Consider the following 24,307-nt stretch of genomic DNA (forward strand, 5'->3'; position numbering starts at 1 on the left):
ATTGCTGCATTGCTATTTTAAAAGAAAACCAAAACTAAGTCAAGAAATTGGCTCAAGGAATAGGGGGCAAGATGGCGGAGTGGTGAGGAGCAGCATTTCGTCTCTCCCCTAGAGCAGCTGGCAATTACCCAAGAACTATCTGAAACAGTGTTTTCGGGTTCTCCAGTAACCAGTCACACATTGGACACAAGTTTGGAATTGGAGGAAAAGCTGAGATCGCAGCGAACATTGTAAGTTCCCCGGACCAGGGGTCTGGCGCCCCTCCCCACCCAGACCTCACAGACTGTCTTGCTGCCGGCTCCCTCAAAGGGGGGGGGGGGGGGGACAAAAAACAGCAATCTGCTGAGGGCAAGAAGGGAGGCTCAACCCAACCTCAACTGCAGAATTAATTAACAAATTAATTAACTAACTTTGGGAGCTGGGGTGCTAAAGAAGGGCTGGGCTCCGAGAAGTGGGGGCACGTAAAAGCGGGCACCCATTCCCAGACTCCAAAAAAGCCATTTTTTTTTCCCCTACATTTTGTCCCTTCTGGCCTCTCATTGATCTCTTTTATCTTTTTGCATTTCAATAGCCCCCAGCAGGGGTGGAACTGAAGCGGTTGGAGAGTAATTATCAGACAATAGCCCAAAGCATATCTTTAAATGCTCTATTCTGACACTGACAAAACTTCCAGGCTGGGGAAAGACTTTTAAAAGAGACTCTTTTTTTTTTTTTTTCCTTTTTTATTTTTCTTGATTTCTTTTCTACTTTTTTTTTTTTTTAATTATAAAAGTAATACATGTGGTTATTTTCTATCGGAAAGCCCAGGTTGAGGGACTAGGCTGGGCTTGGGGGAGACAGAGTACCCACAGTGTCTTTGAATTCCGTATTCACTACTGAAGGCCTCCACCCCCGTCTTTAATTGGCAACTCAGGCTGACCAAGGAATCTACCTGGAGAGACCCCAAAGAGGAGAGAGGAGAAGGGAATAGTACCCCTGAGAGACAACTGGAGTTCTAAGGATTGGGAGAGTAGAGGGAGGTCCAGCTCAACTGGCAGTCCTCCTTCTGGGAATTCAGACCCCAGGGGCTGGAATTCAGATTCCGGCTTCAGTCAGCCACGCCCCTGACAGGATCAGAGTCACCAGGAGAACTAAAGTCTACATACCTCCTCACACTGGTGGGGGAGCTGTGGGCTGGCCAGCGCCACCTGCTGGACAGGAGAGGAAAAGCACCAATTCTAAAGGACTCATAGGAGGGTCTCATTCTCAGGAAAACGCCATACTCTCCCAATGAGACCTGGGCCTCACTAGACTGGGAAAATCTGACTAGGGTCGACCATATCTGAGGAGACCCACTCACAAAAAGGTTACATAGAGGCAGAGCAAGAAACAGAAAAACAAGAGGGGAAAAATTCTGATCAACTAAATAGAACCTAAGTTAGAGGTCTAGAATAAGTTGAACTGAATAACAGAGGCCAGAGAACAAAGCCAACCAACAAGAAAACCACTAGGTAAACGACAGAAAACAAGCTCCAAAATAAACTAATCAAGAAAATCAGATGCCTAGACAACTTAAGATAACAAGCCATACCAGGAAACACGAAAACATGGACCAGCCAAAAGAACAAACTAACAGCTCAGCTGAGACACAGGAGTGGAGGCAACTAGTGCTAAATAAATTTGATGAAATGAAGGAAGATACAGCAAAAGAGCTGAAGGATATAAAGAAGACACTGGCTGACCATAAAGAAGGATTCATAAACTTAAAAAAACAAATGGCAGAACTCATGGGAATGAAGGCCACAATGGAGGAGATGAAAAACACAATGGAGGGACACAACAGTAGATTTGAACAGGCAGAAGAAAGGATCAGTGAACTGGAAGACAAGTCATTCGAATTCATACACACAAAAGAACAGATGGTGAAAAAAATGGAAAAATATGAGCAGGGTCTTAGGGAGCTGAGTGACAACATGAAACGCACAAATATACGTGTTATGGGTATCCCAGAAGGAGAAGAGAGGGGAAAAGGGGCAGAAAGAGTAATAGAAGACATATTCACTGAAAATTTCCCAACTCTTATAAAAGACAGAAAATTAGAGACTCTTATAAAAGACAGAAAATTAGAGATTCAAGAAGTACTATGTACCCCAAGTAGAATAGATCCCAATAGACCTACTCCAAGACACTTACTGGTCAGATTGTCAAATGTCAAAGACAAAGAGAGGATTCTGAAAGCAACAAGAGAAAAGCAATCCATCACATACAAGGAAAGGTCAATAAGACTATGTACAGATTTCTCTGCAGAAACCATGGAGGCAAGAAGACAGTGGCATGATATATTTAAGATACTGAAAGAGAAAAACTGCCAACCAAGAATTCTATATCCAGCAAAACTTTCCTTCAAAAATGAGGGAGAGATTAAAACATTTTCAGACAAACAGACACTGAGAGAGTTTGTGAATAAGAGACTGGCAATACAAGAAATACTAAAGGGAGTGCTACAGGCTGATAGGAAAAGACAGGAGAGAGAGAGTTGGAGAAGAGTGCAGAAATGAAGATTATCAGGAAAGGTAAAAGGAGAGGAAAAAATAAGATATGACATATAAATTCCAAAAAACAAAATGGTAGTAGAAAGTACTGCCCTTACAGTAATAACACTAAATGTGAATGGATTAAACTCCCCAATAAAAAGACACAGACTGGCAGAATGGATTAAAAAACAGGACCCATCTATATGCTGTCTACAAGAAACTCACTTTAGACACAAGGACAAACATAGACTGAAAGTGAAAGGTTGGAAAAAGATATTTCATGCAAACAACAACCAGAAAAAAGCGGGAGTAGCTATATTAATATCAGGCAAGTTAGACTTCAAAAGCGAAACAATTAAAAGAGACAAAGAAGGACACTATACATTAATGAAAGGATCAATTCATCCAGAAAACATAACAGTCATAAATATTTATGCACCAAACCAGAATGCCCCAAAATTCATGAGGCAAACACTGCGATCACTGAAAGGAGAAATAGATACCTCTACAATAATAGTTGGAGACTTCAATACACCACTCTCATCAATGGATAGAACATCTAGACAGAGGATCACTAAAGAAACAGAGATGTTGAATTGCATGATAAATGAACTAGACTTGACAGACATTTATAGAACGCTACATCCAACAACAGCAGGATACACGTTTTTCTCAAGTGCTCATGGAACATTCTCTAGGATAGACCACATGTTGGGTCACAAAGCAAGTCTCAACAAATTTAAAAATATTGATATTATACAAAACACTTTCTCAGACCACAATGGAATGAAGTTGGAAATAAATAAAAGGCAGAAGGTCATAAAATTCACAAACATATGGAGGCTAAACAACACCCTCTTAGAAAACCAGTGGGTAAAGGAAGAAATTACAAGAGAAATTAGTAAATACCTCGAGGCAAATGACAATGAAAACACAACTTATCAAAACTTCTGGGATGCAGCAAAGGCGGTGCTGAGAGGGAAATTTATTGCCCTAAATGCCTATATTAAAAGAGAAGAGAGAGCAAAAATTGAAGAGTTAACTGCTCACCTGGAGGAATTAGAGAAAGAACAGCAAACTAACCCCAAAGCAAGCAGAAGGGAAGAAATAACAAAGATTAGAGCAGAAATAAATGCAATTGAGAACAGGAAAACAATAGAGAGAATCAACAAAACCAGAAGTTGGTTCTTGGAGAAAATCAATAAAATCGATGGACCACTGGCTAAGCTAACAAAAAAAAAGAGAGAGCAGATGCAAATAAATGCAATCAGAAATGGGAAAGGAAATATAACTACTGACCCTGCAGAAATTAAGGAGATAATGAGAAGATACTATGAGCAACTATATGCTAATAAACTAGACAACTTAGATGAAATGGACAACTTCCTAGAAAAGCATAAACAACCAACATTAACTCAAGAAGAAATAGATGACCTCAACAAACCAATCACAAGTAAAGAGACTGAGTCAGTCATCAAAAAGCTCCCAAAAAGGAAAAGCCCAGGACCAGATGGTTTCACATGTGAATTCTACCAAGCATTCAAGAACGAATTAGTACCAATCCTGCTCAATCTCTTCAAAAAAACTGAAGAAGAGGGAAAGCTACCTAACTCTTTTTATGAAGCCATCATCACCCTAATACCAAAACCAGGCAAAGATACTACAAAAAAAGAAAATTATAGACCAATTTCTTTAATGAATATAGATGCAAAAATCCTCAATGAAATACTCGCAAATCAAATCCAGCAGCACATTAAAAGAATTATACACCACGACCAGGTGGGATTTATTCCAGGTATGCAAGGCTGGTTCAACACAAGAAAATCAATTAATGTAATACATCACATCAATAAATCAAAGCAGATGAACCACATGATCATCTCGATTGGTGCAGAAAAGGCATTTGACAAAATTCAACATCCTTTCCTGATGAAAACACTTCAAAGGATAGGAGTAGAAGGGAACTTTTTCAATATGATAAAGGCAATATATGAAAAACCCACAGCTAACATCACACTCAATGGAGAGAGACTGAAAGCTTTTCCTCTAAGATCAGGAACAAGACAGGGATGCCCACTATCACCATTGTTATTCAACATTGTGCTGGAAGTTCTAGTTAGAGCAATTAGGCAAGAAAAAGAAACAAAAGGCATCCAAATTGGAGAGGAAGAAGTAAAACTTTCACTATTTGTAGATTACATGATTCTATATGTAGGAAAGCCAGAAAAATCTACAGCAAAGCTACTAGAACTAGTCAATGAATACAGCAAAGTAGCAGGCTACAAGATCAACATGCAAAAATCTGTAGTGTTCCTATACACAAGTAATGTGCCACAAGAGGAGGAAATCAAGAAAAAAATCCCATTTACAATAGCAACCAAAGGAATCAAGTATTTAGGAATAAACTTAACCAAGGACACAAAAGACCTTTACATAGAAAACTATAAGAAACTGCTAAAAGAAATTGAACAAGACCTGAAAAAATGGAAGAACATACCATGTTCATGGATTGGAAGACTAAATATTGTTAAGATGGCAATTTTACCTAAACTGATTTATAGATTCAATGCAATACCAATTCAAATCCCAACAACTTACTTTACAGAAATAGAAAAACCAATAACTAAATTTATTTGGAAGGGTAAGATGCCCTAAATAGCCAAAAATGTCTTGAGAAAGAGGAATGAAGTGGGAGGTCTCACGCTACCTGACTTTGAAGCATATTACAAAGCTACAGTGCTCAAAACAGCATGGTACTGGCATAAAGACAGATATATTGATCAATGGAATCGAATTGAGTGTTCAGAAGTAGACCCTTACATCTATGGACAACTGATCTTTGATAAGGCAGTGAAGCCGAAGCAACTGGGAAAGAGCAACCTGTTCAATAAATGGTGTTTGGAGAACTGGATATTCATTTCCAAAAGAATGAAAGAGGATGTCCATCTCACACCTTATACCAAAATTAACTCAAAGTGGATCAAAGACCTAAACATTAGCACCAAGACCATAAAACTCTTAGAAGAAAATGTAGGGCAATATCTTAAAGATCTTGTGAAAGGAGGTGGTTTCTTAGACCTCACACCCAAGGCACGAGCAACCAAAGAACAAATAGACAAATGGGATCTCCTCAAAAGTAAACATTTTTGTACATCAAAGGACTTTGTCAGAAAAGTAAAAAGGCAACCTACACAATGGGAGATGATATTTGGAAACCACATATCAGATAAGGGTTTAATATCCTGAATATATAAAGGAATCCTGCATCTCAATAACAGAAAGACAAACAATCCAATTAAAAAATGGGCAAAAGACATGAACAGACATTTTTCTGAAGAGGAAATACAAATGGCTCAAAAGCATATGAAAAAATGCTCAACTTCACTGGCTATTAAGGAAATGCAAATCAAAACCACAATGAGATATCATCTCACACCTACCAGAATGGCCATTATCCAAAAAACAGAAAATGACAAGTGCTGGAGAGGATGTGGAGAAAGAAGCACACTTATTCATTGTTGGTGGGAATCTAGAATGGTGCAACCACTCTGGAAGACAGTATGGAGGTTCCTCAGGAAGCTAAATATAGATTTGCCATATGACCCAGCTATTCCATTGCTGGGTATATACTCAGAGGAACTGAAACTTCAGACACAAACAGACATTTGTAAACCAATGTTTATTGCAGCATTATTCACAATTGCCAAGAGAAGGAAACAGCCCAAATGTCCATCAAAGGACGAGTGGATAAACAAACTGTGGTATATACACATGATGGAATATTATGCAGCTGTAAGACAGAACAAAGACATGGATCATGTAATAACGTGGATGAACCTTGAGGACATTATGTTGCATGAAGTTAGCCAGAAACAAAAGGACAGATTCTGTATGGTGTCACTAATATGAACAGACATTAATGAACAAACTTTGAGAGTTAAAAGCTGACAACACAGGCAACCAGGGGATAGTAAGAGGGCAGAGACCAGCCATTTGATGCTGAAGGACTACAGAATGTTTAGGATTGATTGCATAGATCCAGAAATAGATAGCATAATACTGTGTGATGGTAGCACAGTATTGTAAGTACACTGAACAAAGATGTCTGTGAGTAAAGCTGAAAGAGATGGGATAGGAGAATGTATGACACCAGAGGTAAAGATAGATGATAAAGACTGGGACTGTATAACGTGGCAAAAACTGGAGTGGCCAATGACTGTTACTAAATATTCAAATATAAAAATGTTTTTGCATGTGGGAAAGCAAATGAATGTCAACCATGTAGAAATTTGAAAAAGGGATGGTATTCAGGAAAAAACATAATCAAAGCAAACTGGAGTCTATGGTCAACAGTAACATTGTAACATACCTCCATTAAATGTAACAAAGGCAATATGCCAATGCTAAATGTATATGAGAGGGGGATATAGGGGAGTAATATGGGATTCTTGGTAGTGGTGTTATTTGCTGTCCTTAGTAGTATATTGTATTGTATGACATGTTATTTTTCTTTTTATCATTTCTTCTTATTGCTAAAAACAAACAAACAAACAAACAATTTTTCTTGTAGTAATCAGTATGTTCAAGTGCTGATTGTGGTGATAAATGTACAACTTTGTGATGATACCATGAACAACTGATTGTACACTGTGGATAAATGTCTGGTATGTGAATATAACTCTATAAAATTGTAGGAAAATATATATATAGGAGTAAAAGTGTTGGAGAAAACATGGTGAGAGGGATGATGCCTCACCAATATGGACTAACTACAATGTGTAAACTCAGAATTGAATCTTAGAACATAGCCTAACGTGGACACAATAATTGTAATAGTCCCTAGACTGTAAGCTCTTACAGCAGTTAACTCTATCCCTGAATTGTAAGGCCTATCTCTAAACTTTGAGATGCTGATCCCCTAGCGTATACCTGATTGGTCTCTGGAACAATGCATATCTCTCAGACACCTGAAACTCAGAGCTAGAGCTCGGCAGATATGAATGTCAGTATTAGTGCATACAGCCACTGTCAAAAAAAAAAAAAAAAAAAAAGCTGAAAAAGAGCCCAGACTTCAATTAGTGATATGAATGAAGCAGGTCTGGTTAAGACCAGGGCAAGCCAGGCCAAAGGGTAAAGGTTGAAACTGATTGTGTTTTAAAACTTCAACTTTCATATGAGACCAAGGGAATAGATATCTATTTGGTACAGGATCTAAATTTTCTAAACGGTACAACTCTACAGTCGATTTGTTCAAAAACCACAATTGCATGGAACTTTGAATAGGAAGTGAGATACAGTAGGTTAGTGTAGGCTGGAGTGAAATAGTGACACAACCCAGAGTAATTTGGGCAGATAATAAAAAATATATTTACAGCCTCCCCCTCCCCAGCCCTGAGGATCTGGGGGAAGGTGTGGATGTGTTGGACATCATCACCTGGACTGGTGTTGATGTTGTCACAAACATTGGGACTGGCGGTTTGATGTACTGAGCCCTCGAGCATGGGACTTGCCCTTATGAAGCTCATTACCAGAAAGGAGAGTCTAAAGTTGTATGTAATGGTGCCTAAGAGTCTCCCCCTGAGTATCTCTTTGTTGCTCAGATGTGGCCCTCTCTCTCTCTAACTGAGCCATCTCGACAGGTGAACTCGCTGCCCTCCCCCCTATGTGGGACCCAACTCCCAGGGGTGTAAATCTCCCTGGCAACGCAGAGTATGACTCCCGGGGATGAATGTGGACCTGGCATCGTGGGACTGAGAGTATCTTCTTGACCAAAAGGGGGATGCAAAATGAGACGAAATAGTTTCAGTGGCTGAGAGATTCCAAATGGAGTCGAGAGGTCACTCTGGTGGACATTCTTATGCACTATATAGATAACACCTCTTAGGCTTTAATGTATTGGAATAGCTAGAAGTAAATACCTGAAACTACCAAACTCCAACCCAGCAGTGTAGACTCCTGAAGACAATTATATAAGAATGTAGATTACAAGGGGTGACAGTGTGATTGTGAAGAACTTGTGGATCACACCCCCTTTATCTAGTGTATGGATGAGTGGAGGAATGGGCATAAAAACTAAAGGACAAACGGGATGGGATGGGGGGATGATTTGGGAGTTCTTTTTTCACTTTTATTTTTTATTCTGGTTCTGGTTCTTTCTGACGTAAGGAAAATGTTCACAGATAGATTGTGGTGATGAACGCATAACTATGTTATACTGTGGACAGTGGATTGTATATCATGGATGATTGTACGGTGTGTGAATGTATTTCAATAAAACTGAATTTAATAAAAAAAAAAGAAAAGAAAAGAAAAGAAATTGGCTCAAGATTACATAGCTGGTAAGTGGTAGACTGGACTTGATCCCACAATCACCTAATCCCAACCAAGTGCTTGTCCACTCAGGAAAGGAAAACATTGTAACTAGCACATACTGAAAATGAATACATCAGTCTTCTGGTGTAATTTGGATAATGGGAATCAGCTATCCTGAGCTTTGTTCAAGCCCACAAGAACCAATCTCAGAGATCCCATGAGTAGACCCTGCAAACTGGGAGCGCTATCATCGCACTCTCAATCCCATTCTCACGTTTTATCAACAAGTCCTTGTTTGTTTTTATTGGAGTTTGTATTTGCAGAATCCATGCAGGTTAGGTAAACTCAAGCAAATAATTTTGTGAAGGAGAAGTCATTTTGATCATTTAGGCTCAAGTCTGTACTATTTTAGTACTTTATTTTCTTGATTAGCCATAGAAAGCCTTTTTCTCACAACTCAAAGGAAGGGGTAATAAACTATGTACTTAAGTTAGCTTTTAAAAACAAAGATAGGAATCATATGTATAGTTGAATTATAGAGGATATAGCTAATCTAGTTGATTCACATGGATTTATTAATATCATACAGTGAAATATCTTGAGTTATTAAAATAGGTTTAAGTCAAGGCCAACTGTACACGAAATGACAAAAGACTTAATAAAAGTTTCTAAAATAGTAAATTAATACCAACATCAACAAATTGCTCTATGAGAATTCTGCTAATAATTCTAAATGTGAAGGATATTTTATGTGAGCTTCAACTCTGCTGCTATATGGAATAATCTTATTAAAAATATTGATTTTAGCCTAAATCTGTAAAATAAGATGGTTCAAAATTAACCATGATTGTAAATGTCCTCATACCCTTTAGGAACAATGTAGGGCATGTATGCATGTATAGATAAATTAAAATATGTATACTCACATACATACAAACATGTGAAAAATGAAATATGTGGTCATTTTTCAGCAGAAAATGTGATCCTGGCCATATTTCAGTATCTAGTTTCCTTTGTAATTTTACCCCATAGACGAGCATTTTTATATCCAAGGCATTATTCTTTATAATTTGATAATATTTTAGGTAAAATGTATAAATATAACTAAAATTAATTTCTACCCCATTGAAGTTCTAGATAATTTAAATAATTATTGAAGATAATTGATAGGTAAAAATTATATTCTTTTATACTCTATATTCTTTATATTCTATACCCAAAAATATGCTGGGTATTATACTTTTTCATAGGGAAATTTTTAAGAAAAGGGGAAATAAGTTCTATACCTATCATCAGAATTTGATTTGTAAATGAACTAGGAATTAAAAAACAAAAAGAAAAGCAAAAACAAAAACAAAAACAAAACTCTAGAACTGGGAGTGAGAAGAAAGAAGACAACCTAGGAAACCTAATGGGATTTAAGGCACAGAAACATGTCTCAATCAACTGTACATATAATAAAAAAAAAAATTGCCTCCAATCTTCCAGAGGGAATTGCTTATATTGGATCACTTTGGAAGTGATGAAATAAGCATTGGTGACTGTGAGAGTCTAGTAGTTTGGTCAAAAGGACAAGGGCTAAAGGGCTGAACTTGTATCATGCTCAACCGGTGAGGATTCTACTATCTGAGGAGGTGTTTGCCCAAGCCCTGAGCTAGAGAGTTCACTTTGTGATTGTTCTGGGCTGTTTGGGTGGACAGCAATTAGGGATATTGTCCTCTCTGGGTCTGTTCAGAAAGACTGAAGAGAGGAGCTGGAATTCCTCCTTCAATAGGGAGTTCTCTTAGAAGTACAGGTTTCCCTCTGCTGGTTTATTCCTACAGAAGCTACCAAAGCCAATCACCGACCAGCTGTCTGAATCTCTGTGTCTCTAAGTGCACCTCTCTTGGGACCACAGTTACTCGAAACAGGGAACTTAAAGACATTTCAGAAGACTAGAAGAATGCTGCGGGGCCGGTCCCTTTCCGTGACGTCGCTGAGTGGGCTTCCACAGAGGAAAGTTGAAGACCTTCCTGTGGAGGACTTGCTGCTCTTTGAAGTTGCTTGGGAAGCAACCAATAAAGGTTGGTACTAGTCCTGAAGTTGGCTATTTATAAGATTGCTGGAGAATGTAGATTAGGATTCATGAAATCCTAATGAGGTCACTCTCAAGAATCCTAAATTGTCAGTGAATGAGGAAAGCATTCAAACATCTATTTGAATGCAAGTTTAGGTTACATTTAATTTTTCTTATTTCAGCAGGCAATGAAAGCTTAAACGTGTATATGGAGAGGGAGAAAGTTGAAAAACATTAGCTGTTCTCAGGGAATATGAGTTTAAAATAAAATTTAAATCCATGTTATGACAAAATAGGAATAAAGCATTAATAGCTACTTTTTGGTTTTATGAATTTATTTCTCAGCAAAAAGTATAATCAAGAACCTTGTTTTATATGATAAGACCAACAAGAAACTTTAACTACATACACTGTTAATGATTATATGAAATATTTGATAATGATTCAAATAATTCAAAATTCAAAATGAACTTGGAATTCAAGTTGTAACCTAGAAGCTGCTCAGACCCACAATATTGTGCTTCTATTGAGAAGAATCAAAGTAATTTTCTCTTCATTGCTATGCATACATGGGAATTATAAAATAAGAAAAGAAACAAACTTGTTAAAATACTTTTCTGTGCTGGATTTGCAAAGGCAAGGTAGAGAACTGCAACCTAAATGATTTTCATAATAAGGCATCCATAAAATTATAGAAACATTCCTTTTGGGTTGATACTCTGATGCTAAGAAGTATTAAAAATATTGAGGTTAATATTAGCAAAGAAAAATCAACAGTTTTGAAGGTTGAGTTCCTCAAGATCATGAGGTACCTAGTCAAATGATTGATGGGTAAATGGTAGTGATAACTTGTATAATTTAACATGAATGTGATGCATTACTTCTTCCTTCTGGCTAACCAGAACCAGCAAAACTTTGAAATGAGGGGCATCTATTCTGATCTTCACCTTATACTGAATGTTCAAAATTCTCATTTGCATAGATTCAGAAATTTATAAGCTTATGCAGAAATGCACAGAATGCATGCAAGAGAAGAAAGCACCCTCTTTTTCTTCATGATTTAGGGAGGAGGAAGCAAAGAGGAGAGAAAGAGAAACCATATTATGGAGAAGTGAAGTATTTTACTAGTAGCTGTTGTAATGTCCTTTTTCCAGTCACATGGTTTTAAAATATTTTCAGCCCAAAGTTCCTGGGAATAGAACATCTCTACTCCATGTGAATACCAGGCTGTGCCTTAAAATAAAGGCTTTTTCCACTTACGGGCATGAACTCAAGGATACAACTTGTTGGTGGGGAGAAAAGCCCAAGCATCTGGGATTCTTTAGCACCAGAAAACAGTCCACAAGACCTCTGAACAAGTTCAGCACTGGAGGAGAGCCCCTTCTCCTTCCTTCTTTTCCCTTGATCTAACAATTTAATAAATGTTACTGGAGCATTGCTCGTGGGTGCTGGGAACACACTGCTGGAAACGACTGAGTCCATGGATCTCAGGGCCTAGAACAGTGCTTGGCATACAGTAAATGCTCAATGAGGGTATTTTTAATGGAAAAATGAATAACTGAATGAATACATCTATTCTTCTTCTTTTAAGATGCCTTTGATATTTATTTTTAATTGATTCCCCTGCATGGGGAAGGAAATATTTGTAGAAAGGGGGCCAGCAATGTGATTTATACCCAAGTAGATTTCATCTTCAACATATCTTTATTTTAATATTTATCATAGTCTGATTATGTTAGATTTTTACATAGATGGACAATTATTGTGCCCATCCCCAAGAACACATTGTCACTATAGTTTCTTTTAAAATTTACTCTGAACTTTTACTTCCTTGAAGCTTATAGCAGGGATCATGAATCCAACTACTCTGTTTTAGAGAGAGTTGGGACTAAGATTAAGGTCTCCTCCAGGTCTAACTTTCTTTTTTACTGCCATATCAGAATTAAATATTAAAACCTCCATTTTCTAAGGAAATGTCCTAGAGATGAAAGAGCATAGGATTTGCATTTGAAAGCCATGGATTTCTGAGACATAGAAAAATCTCTTAAACCCTCTGAATGTCAGTTTCTTCATGAAGGAATGCTCCATCCATCTAATGATGTTTTGTGGCAAACAAGGAAATGTATTTATAACCAAGAAAACAAAAGATTTCTTAGAGAGAAAATAAACCATTGCTGCCAATATTTTGCCAATGAACAATGGAAATGTATAAAATATAACAAATGAAAGATGCACAAATAAATTATTGGACGTTAATTCTCAGATCTCAAAATAACCTTGATTTTTTTTTGCTTTGATTCGTCTGTTCATTATTCAATTATTCAAGTGCTTATTAGGTGCCAGGCACTGGGAGATGAGGGAGATCGAATTTAACAATGCAAAATGGATTCCTAATCTCCCAGAATTTACGAATCTATGAGGAAGATAGACATTGGACACGCAATATAGTCAACTGCAAAGAGTGTGAGGATAAACAAACAAGACGATTGAACACTATCAGTGAGGGGTGGGGGGCTCTAACCTGGTCTTAGTGTCTGGGAAAGCCCCCCTAAGGAAGAGATGTTTGAGGTGACACCTGAAGGATGAGTATTTGTTCGGTAAAGAAGAAGGAGGAGGCGATGAAGGGAAGGCAATGTTCTGTGTAAGAAAACTGCATATGCCAATTTGCAGAGGTAAGAAAGTGTACTCTGTTAAAAGATCCAAGGGAAGCTCAGAGAGGGAAAAAGAAGGGTATAAAAGGAGATATGAGTAATTAGCAAGGGCTCGTCTATGAAGGTTATGGTGAGTCAATAGACTAAGGAGTTTTATCTTCAATCCTGGAGCAATGGGAAGGCATTGAAGTTCTAAATAGTAGAAAGTGCTAGGTAGTCAGATTTGTTTTTGGAAGAGCATAGGAAAGCAAACCTGGAAGAAGACAGACAAGTTAGAGACCAGGGAATGGTACGGGGAGCTCTAGGGATGGAAAGTCAGACCAACTTTTTCTTTCTCCTTCTTTTCACAGGCCATTCTACAATTGTTTCTTGTCTACCTGTAATTGCTTACATAGTCCAGATCAGTGTGGACTTTGGACCAGTTATCATGGTGAGGGTATTTAGGATCATTAGAAATAGTTTAATGTCATTGTCACAAATCATGAATGCTAATTTAGTAGACATACAGACTTCTGAAATTCAGTCCCTGAATGGATGTTTCTGTCTTAAAATCTACTGAAAACAATTTGTTTTATTCTTAAAGCAGAATACTGCTGGACAAATAATTGTACCTTCTCCCTGCACAAACTAGACACCCTAGCTCAGGGTCACACGTATGAAGGGGACATGGAAGAACTCTGAACACTACAGTAAAAATGGTATGGTAGAAATTAATAATTGCAAGTCCACTATTCTGAGGTGGCAGTTTTAAAGGTGGGGTCCTTGGTATAAGTGGACTTCAAGGAGTCTTTGAACCTTCCAAAACTGTATCAGAAAATTATGGGCACATATGTGCAGGGGCTTTTTTTGAAAAAAGGACCCCAAGCTTTCCTCAGACTTCCAAAAGCCTTCTATGACTGAGGTAAGAATCACTGCTCACTGAGCCTCTGGGTTCCTGTTTGTCAACTCAGTAGAACCTAGAGAAACAAACAAAAACCCTATTTCCTCTATTGTTTTCCAGATGGTTTTCTCCAGAGCAGAATAGACAGTGTTCCATCCTCCCTAAGACCTAATGATATTTACCTTTTTGTGAAACTGCTCATTTTCTTCCTCCTTCCCTGCCATCCAGCAAGCTTTAAAGATCCATTAGGTGGGGTTCCATACATTTACTTGAGATCAGACTGATTATAGCCTGTTAACTACAGGGTCAGATTGCTGGGGTTGGAATTTCAGCTCCATTACTACCTGTGTGATGTTGGTCCCATCTCACAGTCTCTCTTATTGCAGGGAAGTTGCAAAAACAATATAGAAACAATACATAGAATTCCAACATACTCCCCACCCAGATACCCAGATTTCCCAACAATTAGTGTTTTGCCACATTTGTTTTATCATTCTATATCTATCTGTCTGTCTGTCTAGCTATCTATCTTCTGAACATTTGAGAGTAGCTGCATACATCCTGTTCCTCTAACACCAACACCTCCATGTAGAGCACGTGTAGAACACTTCCTGAGAACAAGGACACTCACTTATTTAACCATCTTAAGTTCACCTATCAAGTTCAAGAAACTTAACAATGACATCAAGCATACAGCCCATATTCCAATATTTTCAATTGTTCTAATAATGTCTTTTTTTTAAATTTTTTTATTGAGATTGTTCACATACCATACAACTATCCGAAGATCCAAAGTGTACAATCAGTTGCCCCCGGTACCATCATACAGCTGTGCCTCCATCAACACAATTTTTTTTTCAATTTTTAAAACATTTTCATTACTCCAGAAAAGAAATAAAGACAAAAAAAGGAGACTCAAATCCTCCCATACCCCTAACCACCCCCCCCCTCCATTATTGATTCATAGTTTTGGTATAGTACATTTGTTACTGTTGATGAAAGAATGTTAAAATACTACTAACTGTAGTATATAGTTTGCAATAGGTACATATTTTTCTCCTATATGCCTCTCTATTATTAACTTCTAGTTATAGTATCATATATTTGTTCTAGTTCGTGAGAGAGATTTCTAATATTTGTATAGTTAATCATGGACATTGTCCACCACAAGATTCACTGTTTTATACATTCCCATCTTTTAACCTCCAACTTTTCTTCTGGTGACATACATGACTCTGAGCTTCCCCTTTCCACCCCATTCATGCACCATTCAGCACCGTTAATTATTCTCACAACATGCTACCGTCGCTTCTGTTCATTTCCAAACATTTAAGTTCACCCTAGTTGAACATTCTGCTCATGCTAAGCAACTGCTCCCCATTCTTTAGCCTCATTCTATATCCTGGTAACTTATATTTCATGTCTATGAGTTTACATATTATAATTAGTTCCCATCAGTGAGACCCTGCAATATTTGCCTTTATGTGTCTGTCTTATTTGACTCAATATAGTGTCCTCAAGAGTTCTTCATCAACCCTTTTCTTTTAAGATGGTTTTGTTCACATACCATACATTCTGTCCTAAGTAAACAATCATTGGTTCCCTGTATAGTCACGTATTTATATATTCAGCACCTTCGCCACTATCCATATAAAGACATCTCCATCTCTTCCACAAAGAAGGAGGAAGAGTCAAAGAAAGCAGGGAGACAAAAGGAAAAGAAAAAGAAAAGAGAAATAGAAAAAACAAAACAAAACAAAACAAACAACAACAAAAAACTTGACAGCTAGAAAGCAACAAAAGGAAAGATAGCATTAACCTAAAGTAGAATAAAGAGTCAGACAACATTACCAATGCCAGGAGTCCCATACCCTTCCCCTATCCCCTCCCCCCCCCACCATACCCCTTTAGCTTTGGTATATTGCCTTTGCTAAATTAAAGGAAGCATAATACAGTGTTTCCATAAATTATAGTCTCTAGTTTGCATTGGTTGTATTTCCCCCCCAACCCCACCCTATTTGTAACACCCTGCAATGTTGACATTCATTTGTTCTACCTCATGTAAAAACATATTTGTACCTTTTATTACAATCGTTGAGCACCCTAGATTTCCCTGAGTCACACAGTCCCAGTCTTTATCCTTCATCTTTTGTTCTGGTGTCCCACATGGTCCCAGCCTTCCTCTTTCAACCATATTCACAGTCATCTTTGTTCAGTGTACTTAAATTGCTGTGCTACTATCTCCCAAAATTGTTTTCCAAACCTCTCACTCCTGTCTTTTCCTTTCTGTCTGCAGTGCTCCCTTTAGTGTTTCCTGTAGAGCAGGTATCTTGTTCACAAACTCTGTCATTTTCTGTTTGTCAGAGAATATTTTAAGCTCTCCCTCATATTTGAAGGATAGTTTTGCCAGATTTAGGATTCTTGGTTGGTGGTGTTTCTCTTTCAGTATCTTAAATATATCACCCCACTTCCTTCTTGCCTCCATGGTTTCTATTGAGAAATCCGCACATAGTCTTATCAAGCTTCCTTTTTATGTGATGGATCGCTTTTCTCTTGCTGCTTTCAGGATTCTCCCTTTATCTTTGACGTTTAATAATCTGATTATTAAGTGTCTTGGCATAGGCCTATTCAGATCTATTCTGTTTGGGGTACACTGAGCTTCTTGGATCCGTAATTTTATGTCTTTCATAAGAGATGGGAAATTTTCATTGATTATTTCCTCTATTATTGCTTCTGCCCCCTTTCCCTTCTTTTCGCCTTCTGGGACACCAATGACACATACATTCTTGCTTTTTGTTTTGTCCTTAAGTTCCTGGAGATTTTGCTCATATTTTTCCATTCTTTTCTCTGTTCTTTTGTGTGTAGGCTTTCAGATGCCTTGTTTCTAGTTCTTGAGTTTTTTCTTCTGCCTCTTGAGCTCTGCTGTTGTATGTTTCCATTGCGTCTTTCATCTCTTATGTTGTGTCTTTCATTTCCATAGATTCTGCCAGTTGGTTTTTCGAACTTTCAATTTCTACCATATGTACACCCAGTGTTTTCATTATACAGTTCATCTCTTTTGCCATATCTTTCCTAAACTTTTTGAATTGATTTAGTATTAGTTGTTTAATTCTATATCTCAGTTGAAGTGTAAGCTTGTTCCTCTGACTGGGCCATAACTTTGTTTTTCTTAGTGTACATTGTAGTTTTCTGTTGTCTAGGCATGGTTTCCTTGGTTACCCCAATCAGGTTTTCCCAGACCAGCCCAATAATGTCTTTTTGAGCATTTTTTCCCTCCATTATTATATCCAGTCTAGGATCATGGATTACATTTAATTGTCATTGTCTCTTTAGCCTCTATCTTTTTTTAAATTGTGGTAACATATATACAAGATAAAATTTCCCATCTCAACCATCCCCAAGCTTATAATTCAGTGGCAATAGTCAAATTCACAAAGCTGTGCTGCCATCACCATCATCTATTACCAAAACTTTTCCTTCACCCCAAGCAGAAGCCCTTCACCCATGATGCACTGCTCCTCTTTCCCCTCATGTAATCTCTGGGCATATTTCTTCATAAAGTGAGAGACTTGGATAATCCATTATCATGCCACCTTTCACTTCAAGTGTTTGTATGATTTTTGTTTAACACAAAAGCAGAGAGAGATAAGGAAAAAAGATAGAGATAAGGGTTACTTCAATCCATGGGTGACATAGTAATTGGGGGTTGAGGTTTCCTCGCTCGCTATGGGAATACAGTGGCCATGTCAATGACATCCTAAGCCGTACCACATGGAACACACAATCTATGGAAAAGCCATACTTACTACACAGATGGCTTCAAAAAAAGCACTAGGATCCCCATTTACTTTTCACCTAGATTGCTAGGCCTACCCCTCCAGCATAAAACATCTGGAGCTGTCAGGGAGAGGTATAATCAGGGTAGAGTGGTGTGAGTGGTCTTGCTCCAAAGTGTGAGTATCAGCTCCCACCGCCTGACACTGCAGTTACTTAGATTTGAACCACAGACCCAGCAAAGTCCCAGACACACAAGCATTTGTTGACCATTGACACCAGTAGTAGCCCTTACTCTCTTTCCTAGCAGACCTGCTTCCTCAGAGATTGATGTTCTAACTGTATAATGATTAACTCTGCTTCTGCAATTGTGTTCTGGTACAGAAGGGTCCGATAAGTAGCCATACATGCTGAAGCAATCATATGATTTCCAAATTATGTAACTTTAAGCATTTTAAAAGTAGCAAAGATTTACCTTTTTATATATACAGTGTCTTATTTTGGCTGGTGTCCACTCTACACTGCTTCAGAGTCCTGATTTTTAAAATATCAGTGGTATTTCTAGATGATAATTAAGAGTTTTCACTCCTTCATTGACATATTTGCCATGATAGTTCATCTTTTCTTTCATATGAAAGGCCTGATACTTTGTCCTCACACTAAAGTTAGCTCCCATGTTGTTTCAGGAAAATACAGATCAATAAGATACAAAGTACATGTTTAAAAATGAAGACCAAGTCCAAATTCAACAAGCTACACTGCAGTAAAACAATAATTCAATAAAAAAATATGTTGGTGGAGTTCTTTGGTTTTACTCTGAATTTGAAAATAAGAATGATCCCATCTCCAGGCTGTTGCACTTACTGTACTCTAGCATGCTAAGAAAGACATTTGGGGCAATGCGTGGTAAAATAGAGGACAAATTGAGGAAAACTTATTGGCATATGAATACGGGGAGGTTGAGAGAGACTAAAATGGTCTTTGAGCATACAAAATAGCACCAAGAGCATCTCTCCACAGGAAGTATGTAAAGGGAAAAGAAAAAAAATTCATTTACAAGTAGGTCTCACCCAAGATAGGATGAACTCACTTTTTAATTTATGTCTTTATTCCTAATAGATTGAAAGAGCATAGCCATAGTATTTATAAACACTCTAAAGTCATTTGGGGGCCATCTATATAAAGGCTGAAGCCCTCAATTGGGAAAAAGTAGCAAATTAATCAGCTATGTTTATCTTTGCATTTCAATTTCCATATCAAACCATTTATTTTTTTTCCAACCAGAATGTCCTTTGCATCCATTAGCAAATAAAAATGTTTGCATTTACCCAAATGTATTTCTATTTAAAACACATAATTTAACAAACAAGAATGTTCTAAGATCTCCAAGAAAGATGAAGTTTGCAAAAAAAAAAAAAAAGATTTTTGAAGAATAGAAATATTAGTAAGACATTTAATGAATATGTACTATCCAAAGCCCATAAGGTATGCCACCTGATAAGACGAAGGAAATTAGTCGACAGAAGAGGAGCAATCATTTGAAGATATTGCATTTGTATGGACTCAGTGATTTTGTATAAAGCTTATATATGTTTAAATATGATGCTAAGATTAAGACTCACATATTACAGAAAATTTCCTCTTTTAAAAAAGTTGCCCTCACAAACTATTTCTCTAAATTGGTTTTTCTTCAAAAAAAATAGCTTTGAAATGTTCATTAAATTTTCTGGAATTTGGGGAAACATTTAGGTGCACTTTATGTTGGCATTAATTCATGTAGACTTAGATTCATTGTTGAATGACTAAGTGAGTCACGTTTGCTCTGGTCTGATCTGGAAGCCTCTACTTGCAGGTTCAATTCTGAAGACCCTCTTCATGTGTTCCACGCTGTCCTCATCACCTGTCATCTCAGCTGTGATTTATAGTCTTCTTATTAACAGACTGCTGAAGTGACTGTTTAAATTTCTTTTAGATGTATTCAGAAAGTCTTCTGAAAGATGAAGCTTTTAAGAATAATAAATTTATGTAGGTGCACATATAAATTGCTTCCATGTAATATTTACTTTGGGTAATTACATTAGCTCTTCTAGGTCTGAGGGAACTTCTTTGCAAATTAATGAATCTCATTGGTATCATATAATAGTATCGGCATTTGCTTTTTGTGTCTCACTTTTAAGAAGGCAATTTTGCAAAAGTTACTTTGAGTGGCTCAGGTTTGAAGACCAATTTACGGATAAAATTCTACCTTTTGGCCATTGATTGTAACTATTGATAAAATTTATTATTTAAAGTCTAAGTTACTGAAATAAGAGATTTGGTAGCTATCAAATCTTATTTCCTGAGGACTTGGATACTTCATAAAAAACAGTAATGAAAAGTGAGAACAAATATTCTTCTCAATATACAAAATGAAATTGCTCTTTGAAATTGAGTTGAAGTTTGGTGCCAGGGTCTGTATTAGCTCTAGAATTTCATACAGGATTTCTTGAGTCACCCACTTGCCTAGAACTCATGGATAAAGCATTGCTCAAGAAGGAGATCAGAGTGTTTTCATAATCTCATAACAAGATCATTGCTTAAAGAGGGCACAGGAAATATCTCGCCTAGGTTTATTGGATGTTATCGTCCTCTTGGCCCTCCCCTATTTCTTCTGCCTGGCTACCAAATCTCAAAACTCTTCTTTTGAAATCTCCTCTTGGCTCTATTTCATCTCCTTTAAATGTTACCTTTGTCTAGAAAATTATTCCCCATGATACAACCTTGCCTAATTTCTTCATCTTTTTTAAAGTATTTACTCTAATCTCAACTTTTCAATGAGGCCTAAGTTTTTAAAACTCTTTATTTTGAAATACATTGAAACTTACAGGACAGTTACAAAAATAATACAAAACCCATACAGAGAACTCCAACATACGCTACCACCCATCCCCATACTCAGATTCACCAATTTTAACATTTTGCCCCATTTGCTGTATCATACTATCTATTCATCTATCCATCTATCAATTTTCTGAATATTTGAGTATAGATTGTATACATCATGTCCTTGAACACTTAATATTGCCATGTACATTTCCTAAGAACAAAAATATTGTTCACTTATGTAAACCACCTTAAGTGCAGTTATCAAGTTCAAGAAAGTTAACATTGATACAAAGTATACAGTTTATATTCCAATTTTTTCAAATGTCCCAATAATGTTCCTTTGAATCTCTTCTCCCCCCTTGTTAGAGCCCATTCAGGATTGTGTATTGCACTTAATTGTCATTGACTCTTTAATTGCTCTTTCTGTTTTTTTTTAATTGTGGGAACATATACCCAACATAAACTTTCCCATTTCCACTACTCCCATGTATACCACTGAATGGAATTACTCACATTCACAAATTGCGGTATCCTCACCACTTTCCCATATCCTTGAACAGAAACCCTATACCCATTATGCATTAACTCCCCATTCCCCCTGTGCCCCTCAGCCCCGGCAAACTGTATTCTAATTTCTGTCTCTATGAGCTTGCATGTTCTCTGATATTTTATTATAGTTAGCCATGGGACTTACAATTAATATCCTAAATATATAACAACATCATTTGCTTTAATACCAACTTAATTTCAATAGTGTACACAAACCATGTTCCTAGTCTCCTCCATCCCCTCACCTTTATGTAGTTCTTGTCACAAACTACATGCTTATACGTTACGAGCCAAAACCGCTGATTTTTATTACACTTTATGCATTTGCCTTGTAGGAACTAAAAAGTAGAGTTAAACCAAAAAAAAAAATACTACTGGCATTTATATTTACCCATGTTGTTTCTCTCACAGGAGATCTTTATTTCTTCATGTGGCTTTGATCTATTGTCTATTGTTCTTTCCTTTCAACCTGCAGAACTCCTTGAGCATTGACTCTAGGGCCGGACTAGTGGTGACAAAGTCCCTCAGCTTTTGTTCATCTTGGAATGTCTTAACCTCTCCCTTATTTTTGAAAGACAGTTTTTCCAGATACAGAATTCTTTGTTGGCAGTATTTTGCTTTCAGCACATTAAATATGTTGTCCCACTGCCTTCTTGCCTCCCTGGTTTTCAATTAGAAATTGGCACTTAATCTCAGCTCCTTTGTCTATGGCACATTGTTTCTCTCTTGTAGCTTTCACAATTCTCTCTATTTTTGACATTCAACAGTTTGATTATAATGTACTGCAGTGTGGGTCTATTTGGGTTTATCCTGTTTGGCATTCGTTGAGGGTCTTGGATATGTATATTCGTGTCTTTCATTAAATTTTGGAAGTTTTCAGCCATGATTTCCTTGAATTTTCTTTGTCTTTCTTTGTATCTTCTCCTCTGGGACTCTCCAGTGTCTATACTGGTACACTTGGGACTGTCCCATAGGTACCTCAGGCTCTGTTCACTTTTCATCTTTTCTGCTTTCTTCTCTTCAGACTGAATGATTTCAACTATCTTATCTTCAAGTTTACTGATTCTTTCTTCTGCCAGCTCCAATCTGCTGTTGAATCTCCCCAAGGAGTTTTAAATTTCTGTTATTGTGATTATCAGCTCTGTTTGGTTCCCTTTCATAATTTCCTTCTCCATTGATATTCACTTTGTGCTCACCTGTCATTTTCCTTATTTCCTTTAGTTATTTGTCCATATTTTCCTTTAGCTCTTTGAGCATATTTAGGACCATTTAAAAAAACGCTTTGTCTGGTATGTCCCTGGTCTGGTCCTCCTCAATGATGGTTTCTAATACTTTAAGCTTCCCTTTTCCAGGTCCATCACTTCCTCTTTCTTTCTGTGTTTTTAATCTTCTATTGAAACTTGGATGTTTTGATATTTTAATGTATTATTGCTGGAATTTAGACTCTGAGGCACCCATCCTTAAACCTGTATTTAGTTAGTGTTATGATAAAGCTTTCCTTGAATGTCAGGAGCTAAGGGGAATGAGGAGGAGGAGGAGGAGGAGGAGAAGGGGGAGGAAAATACCTTTCCTGGCCTTTGCAGATTGACTTTTGCAAGTGTTCTCCTTCAAGGCTTAGCCATACAATGAGTTTAGAAACTAGCTGTGGCCAAAATGTTCCTTTGAGGTAGGGGTCTCCCTGATCCTGTCTGCATATGCATCTTGTCTTTGGCATGCACATTTGGCTCTAGGAATTCCCCCATTAACATGGGTACAAATGCCCCCTCTTCCCCAGGAACAGGTTTCCTCACAGTCCTCAGCATTGTACTGTATGTCTTATGGCCAGCAATCCCTTGCCCCAGGCAGCATGATTTGACTGCTGTCCCATAGCATTCTGTTGGAGAGCTCTGTGAAATGCCTTCTACCTGCAGGGCAACTGTGAGACAGCGAGTCCCTCAGGTCACCACCAGACAGACTGAACCAGACACATAAGCTCCCAGTATGTGCACAAGGGTTATTCTGCTCCCTCTGATACCAGGACCAGGGATCCACACTGGGAACATGGGCCATGTGCTGAACTGGTGAGGGGTGGGAGAGGGGCTAGCCACAGAGCCATGAAATACTGCCACTTTTAAGTGGATTTTTTATTGATTCAGCACTTACCCTGTTACCACAGTCTTTTAAATTTTTTTTTTTTTTTTTTTTTTTTTTTTTTGGAGCTTTGAGAGATGTTTCTGCCATTTCTTACTGGTTGTTAAAAGTTTCTGTTGGGGAACAGAGTCTTAAAGCACCTTAATCCTTTTATGTTCCTAATTTTTAGTACTCATGCTGCAACCTGCCCAACTCCCCCCACCCCAAGGTATGTACTATTTTATCCCTCCCCATTTAACAGATGAACAAATTGAAACTTAGGTTGAGTTAATTACTTCAATATTAAGTAGCTTCCAATTTTTCAACAAAATAATGCTTCAGTAAACATTCTTACTCACTCATCTTTTAGTATTCCTCTTATTTTCTCCCCAGGACAATTCTCTAGATGAGGACTTGCTGGATCTAAGAGTATGCCTATTTTCTGGCTTTGTGTTTTAATAGTGGTAGTGCCAATGCCAGAGGAAAAAAAATGAAACAATGACTATAGGAAGGGAGAAATACCATATAAGTATGAAAACTTAGATTTGTGTCATTGGTTTTGATATCAGGGTTAGGCCATGCAGCATCCCTCAAAATT

At 37.5% G+C, this 24,307-nt stretch overlaps 1 protein-coding gene across 2 annotated transcripts in view; it reads left to right on the top strand.

Moving 5' to 3' along the window:
• Nucleotides 1-10,426: 10,426 nt before the first annotated feature.
• Nucleotides 10,427-24,307, top strand: part of GYS2 (glycogen synthase 2) — a 71,120-nt gene continuing 57,239 nt past the window's right edge. Inside the window, exon 1 of one of the 2 annotated variants that reach the window (XM_037846076.1) lies at nt 10,427-10,888. In XM_037846076.1, coding sequence (XP_037702004.1) covers nt 10,768-10,888 — 121 coding nt within the window. In that variant the 5' untranslated portion in view covers nt 10,427-10,767. The remainder of the gene's footprint in view (nt 10,889-24,307) is intronic. The other variant, XM_037846077.1, reaches the window with a different exon arrangement.

The sequence above is a fragment of the Choloepus didactylus genome, chromosome 8 (genome assembly GCF_015220235.1).
Source record: "Choloepus didactylus isolate mChoDid1 chromosome 8, mChoDid1.pri, whole genome shotgun sequence".
Lineage (NCBI taxonomy): Eukaryota > Metazoa > Chordata > Mammalia > Pilosa > Megalonychidae > Choloepus > Choloepus didactylus.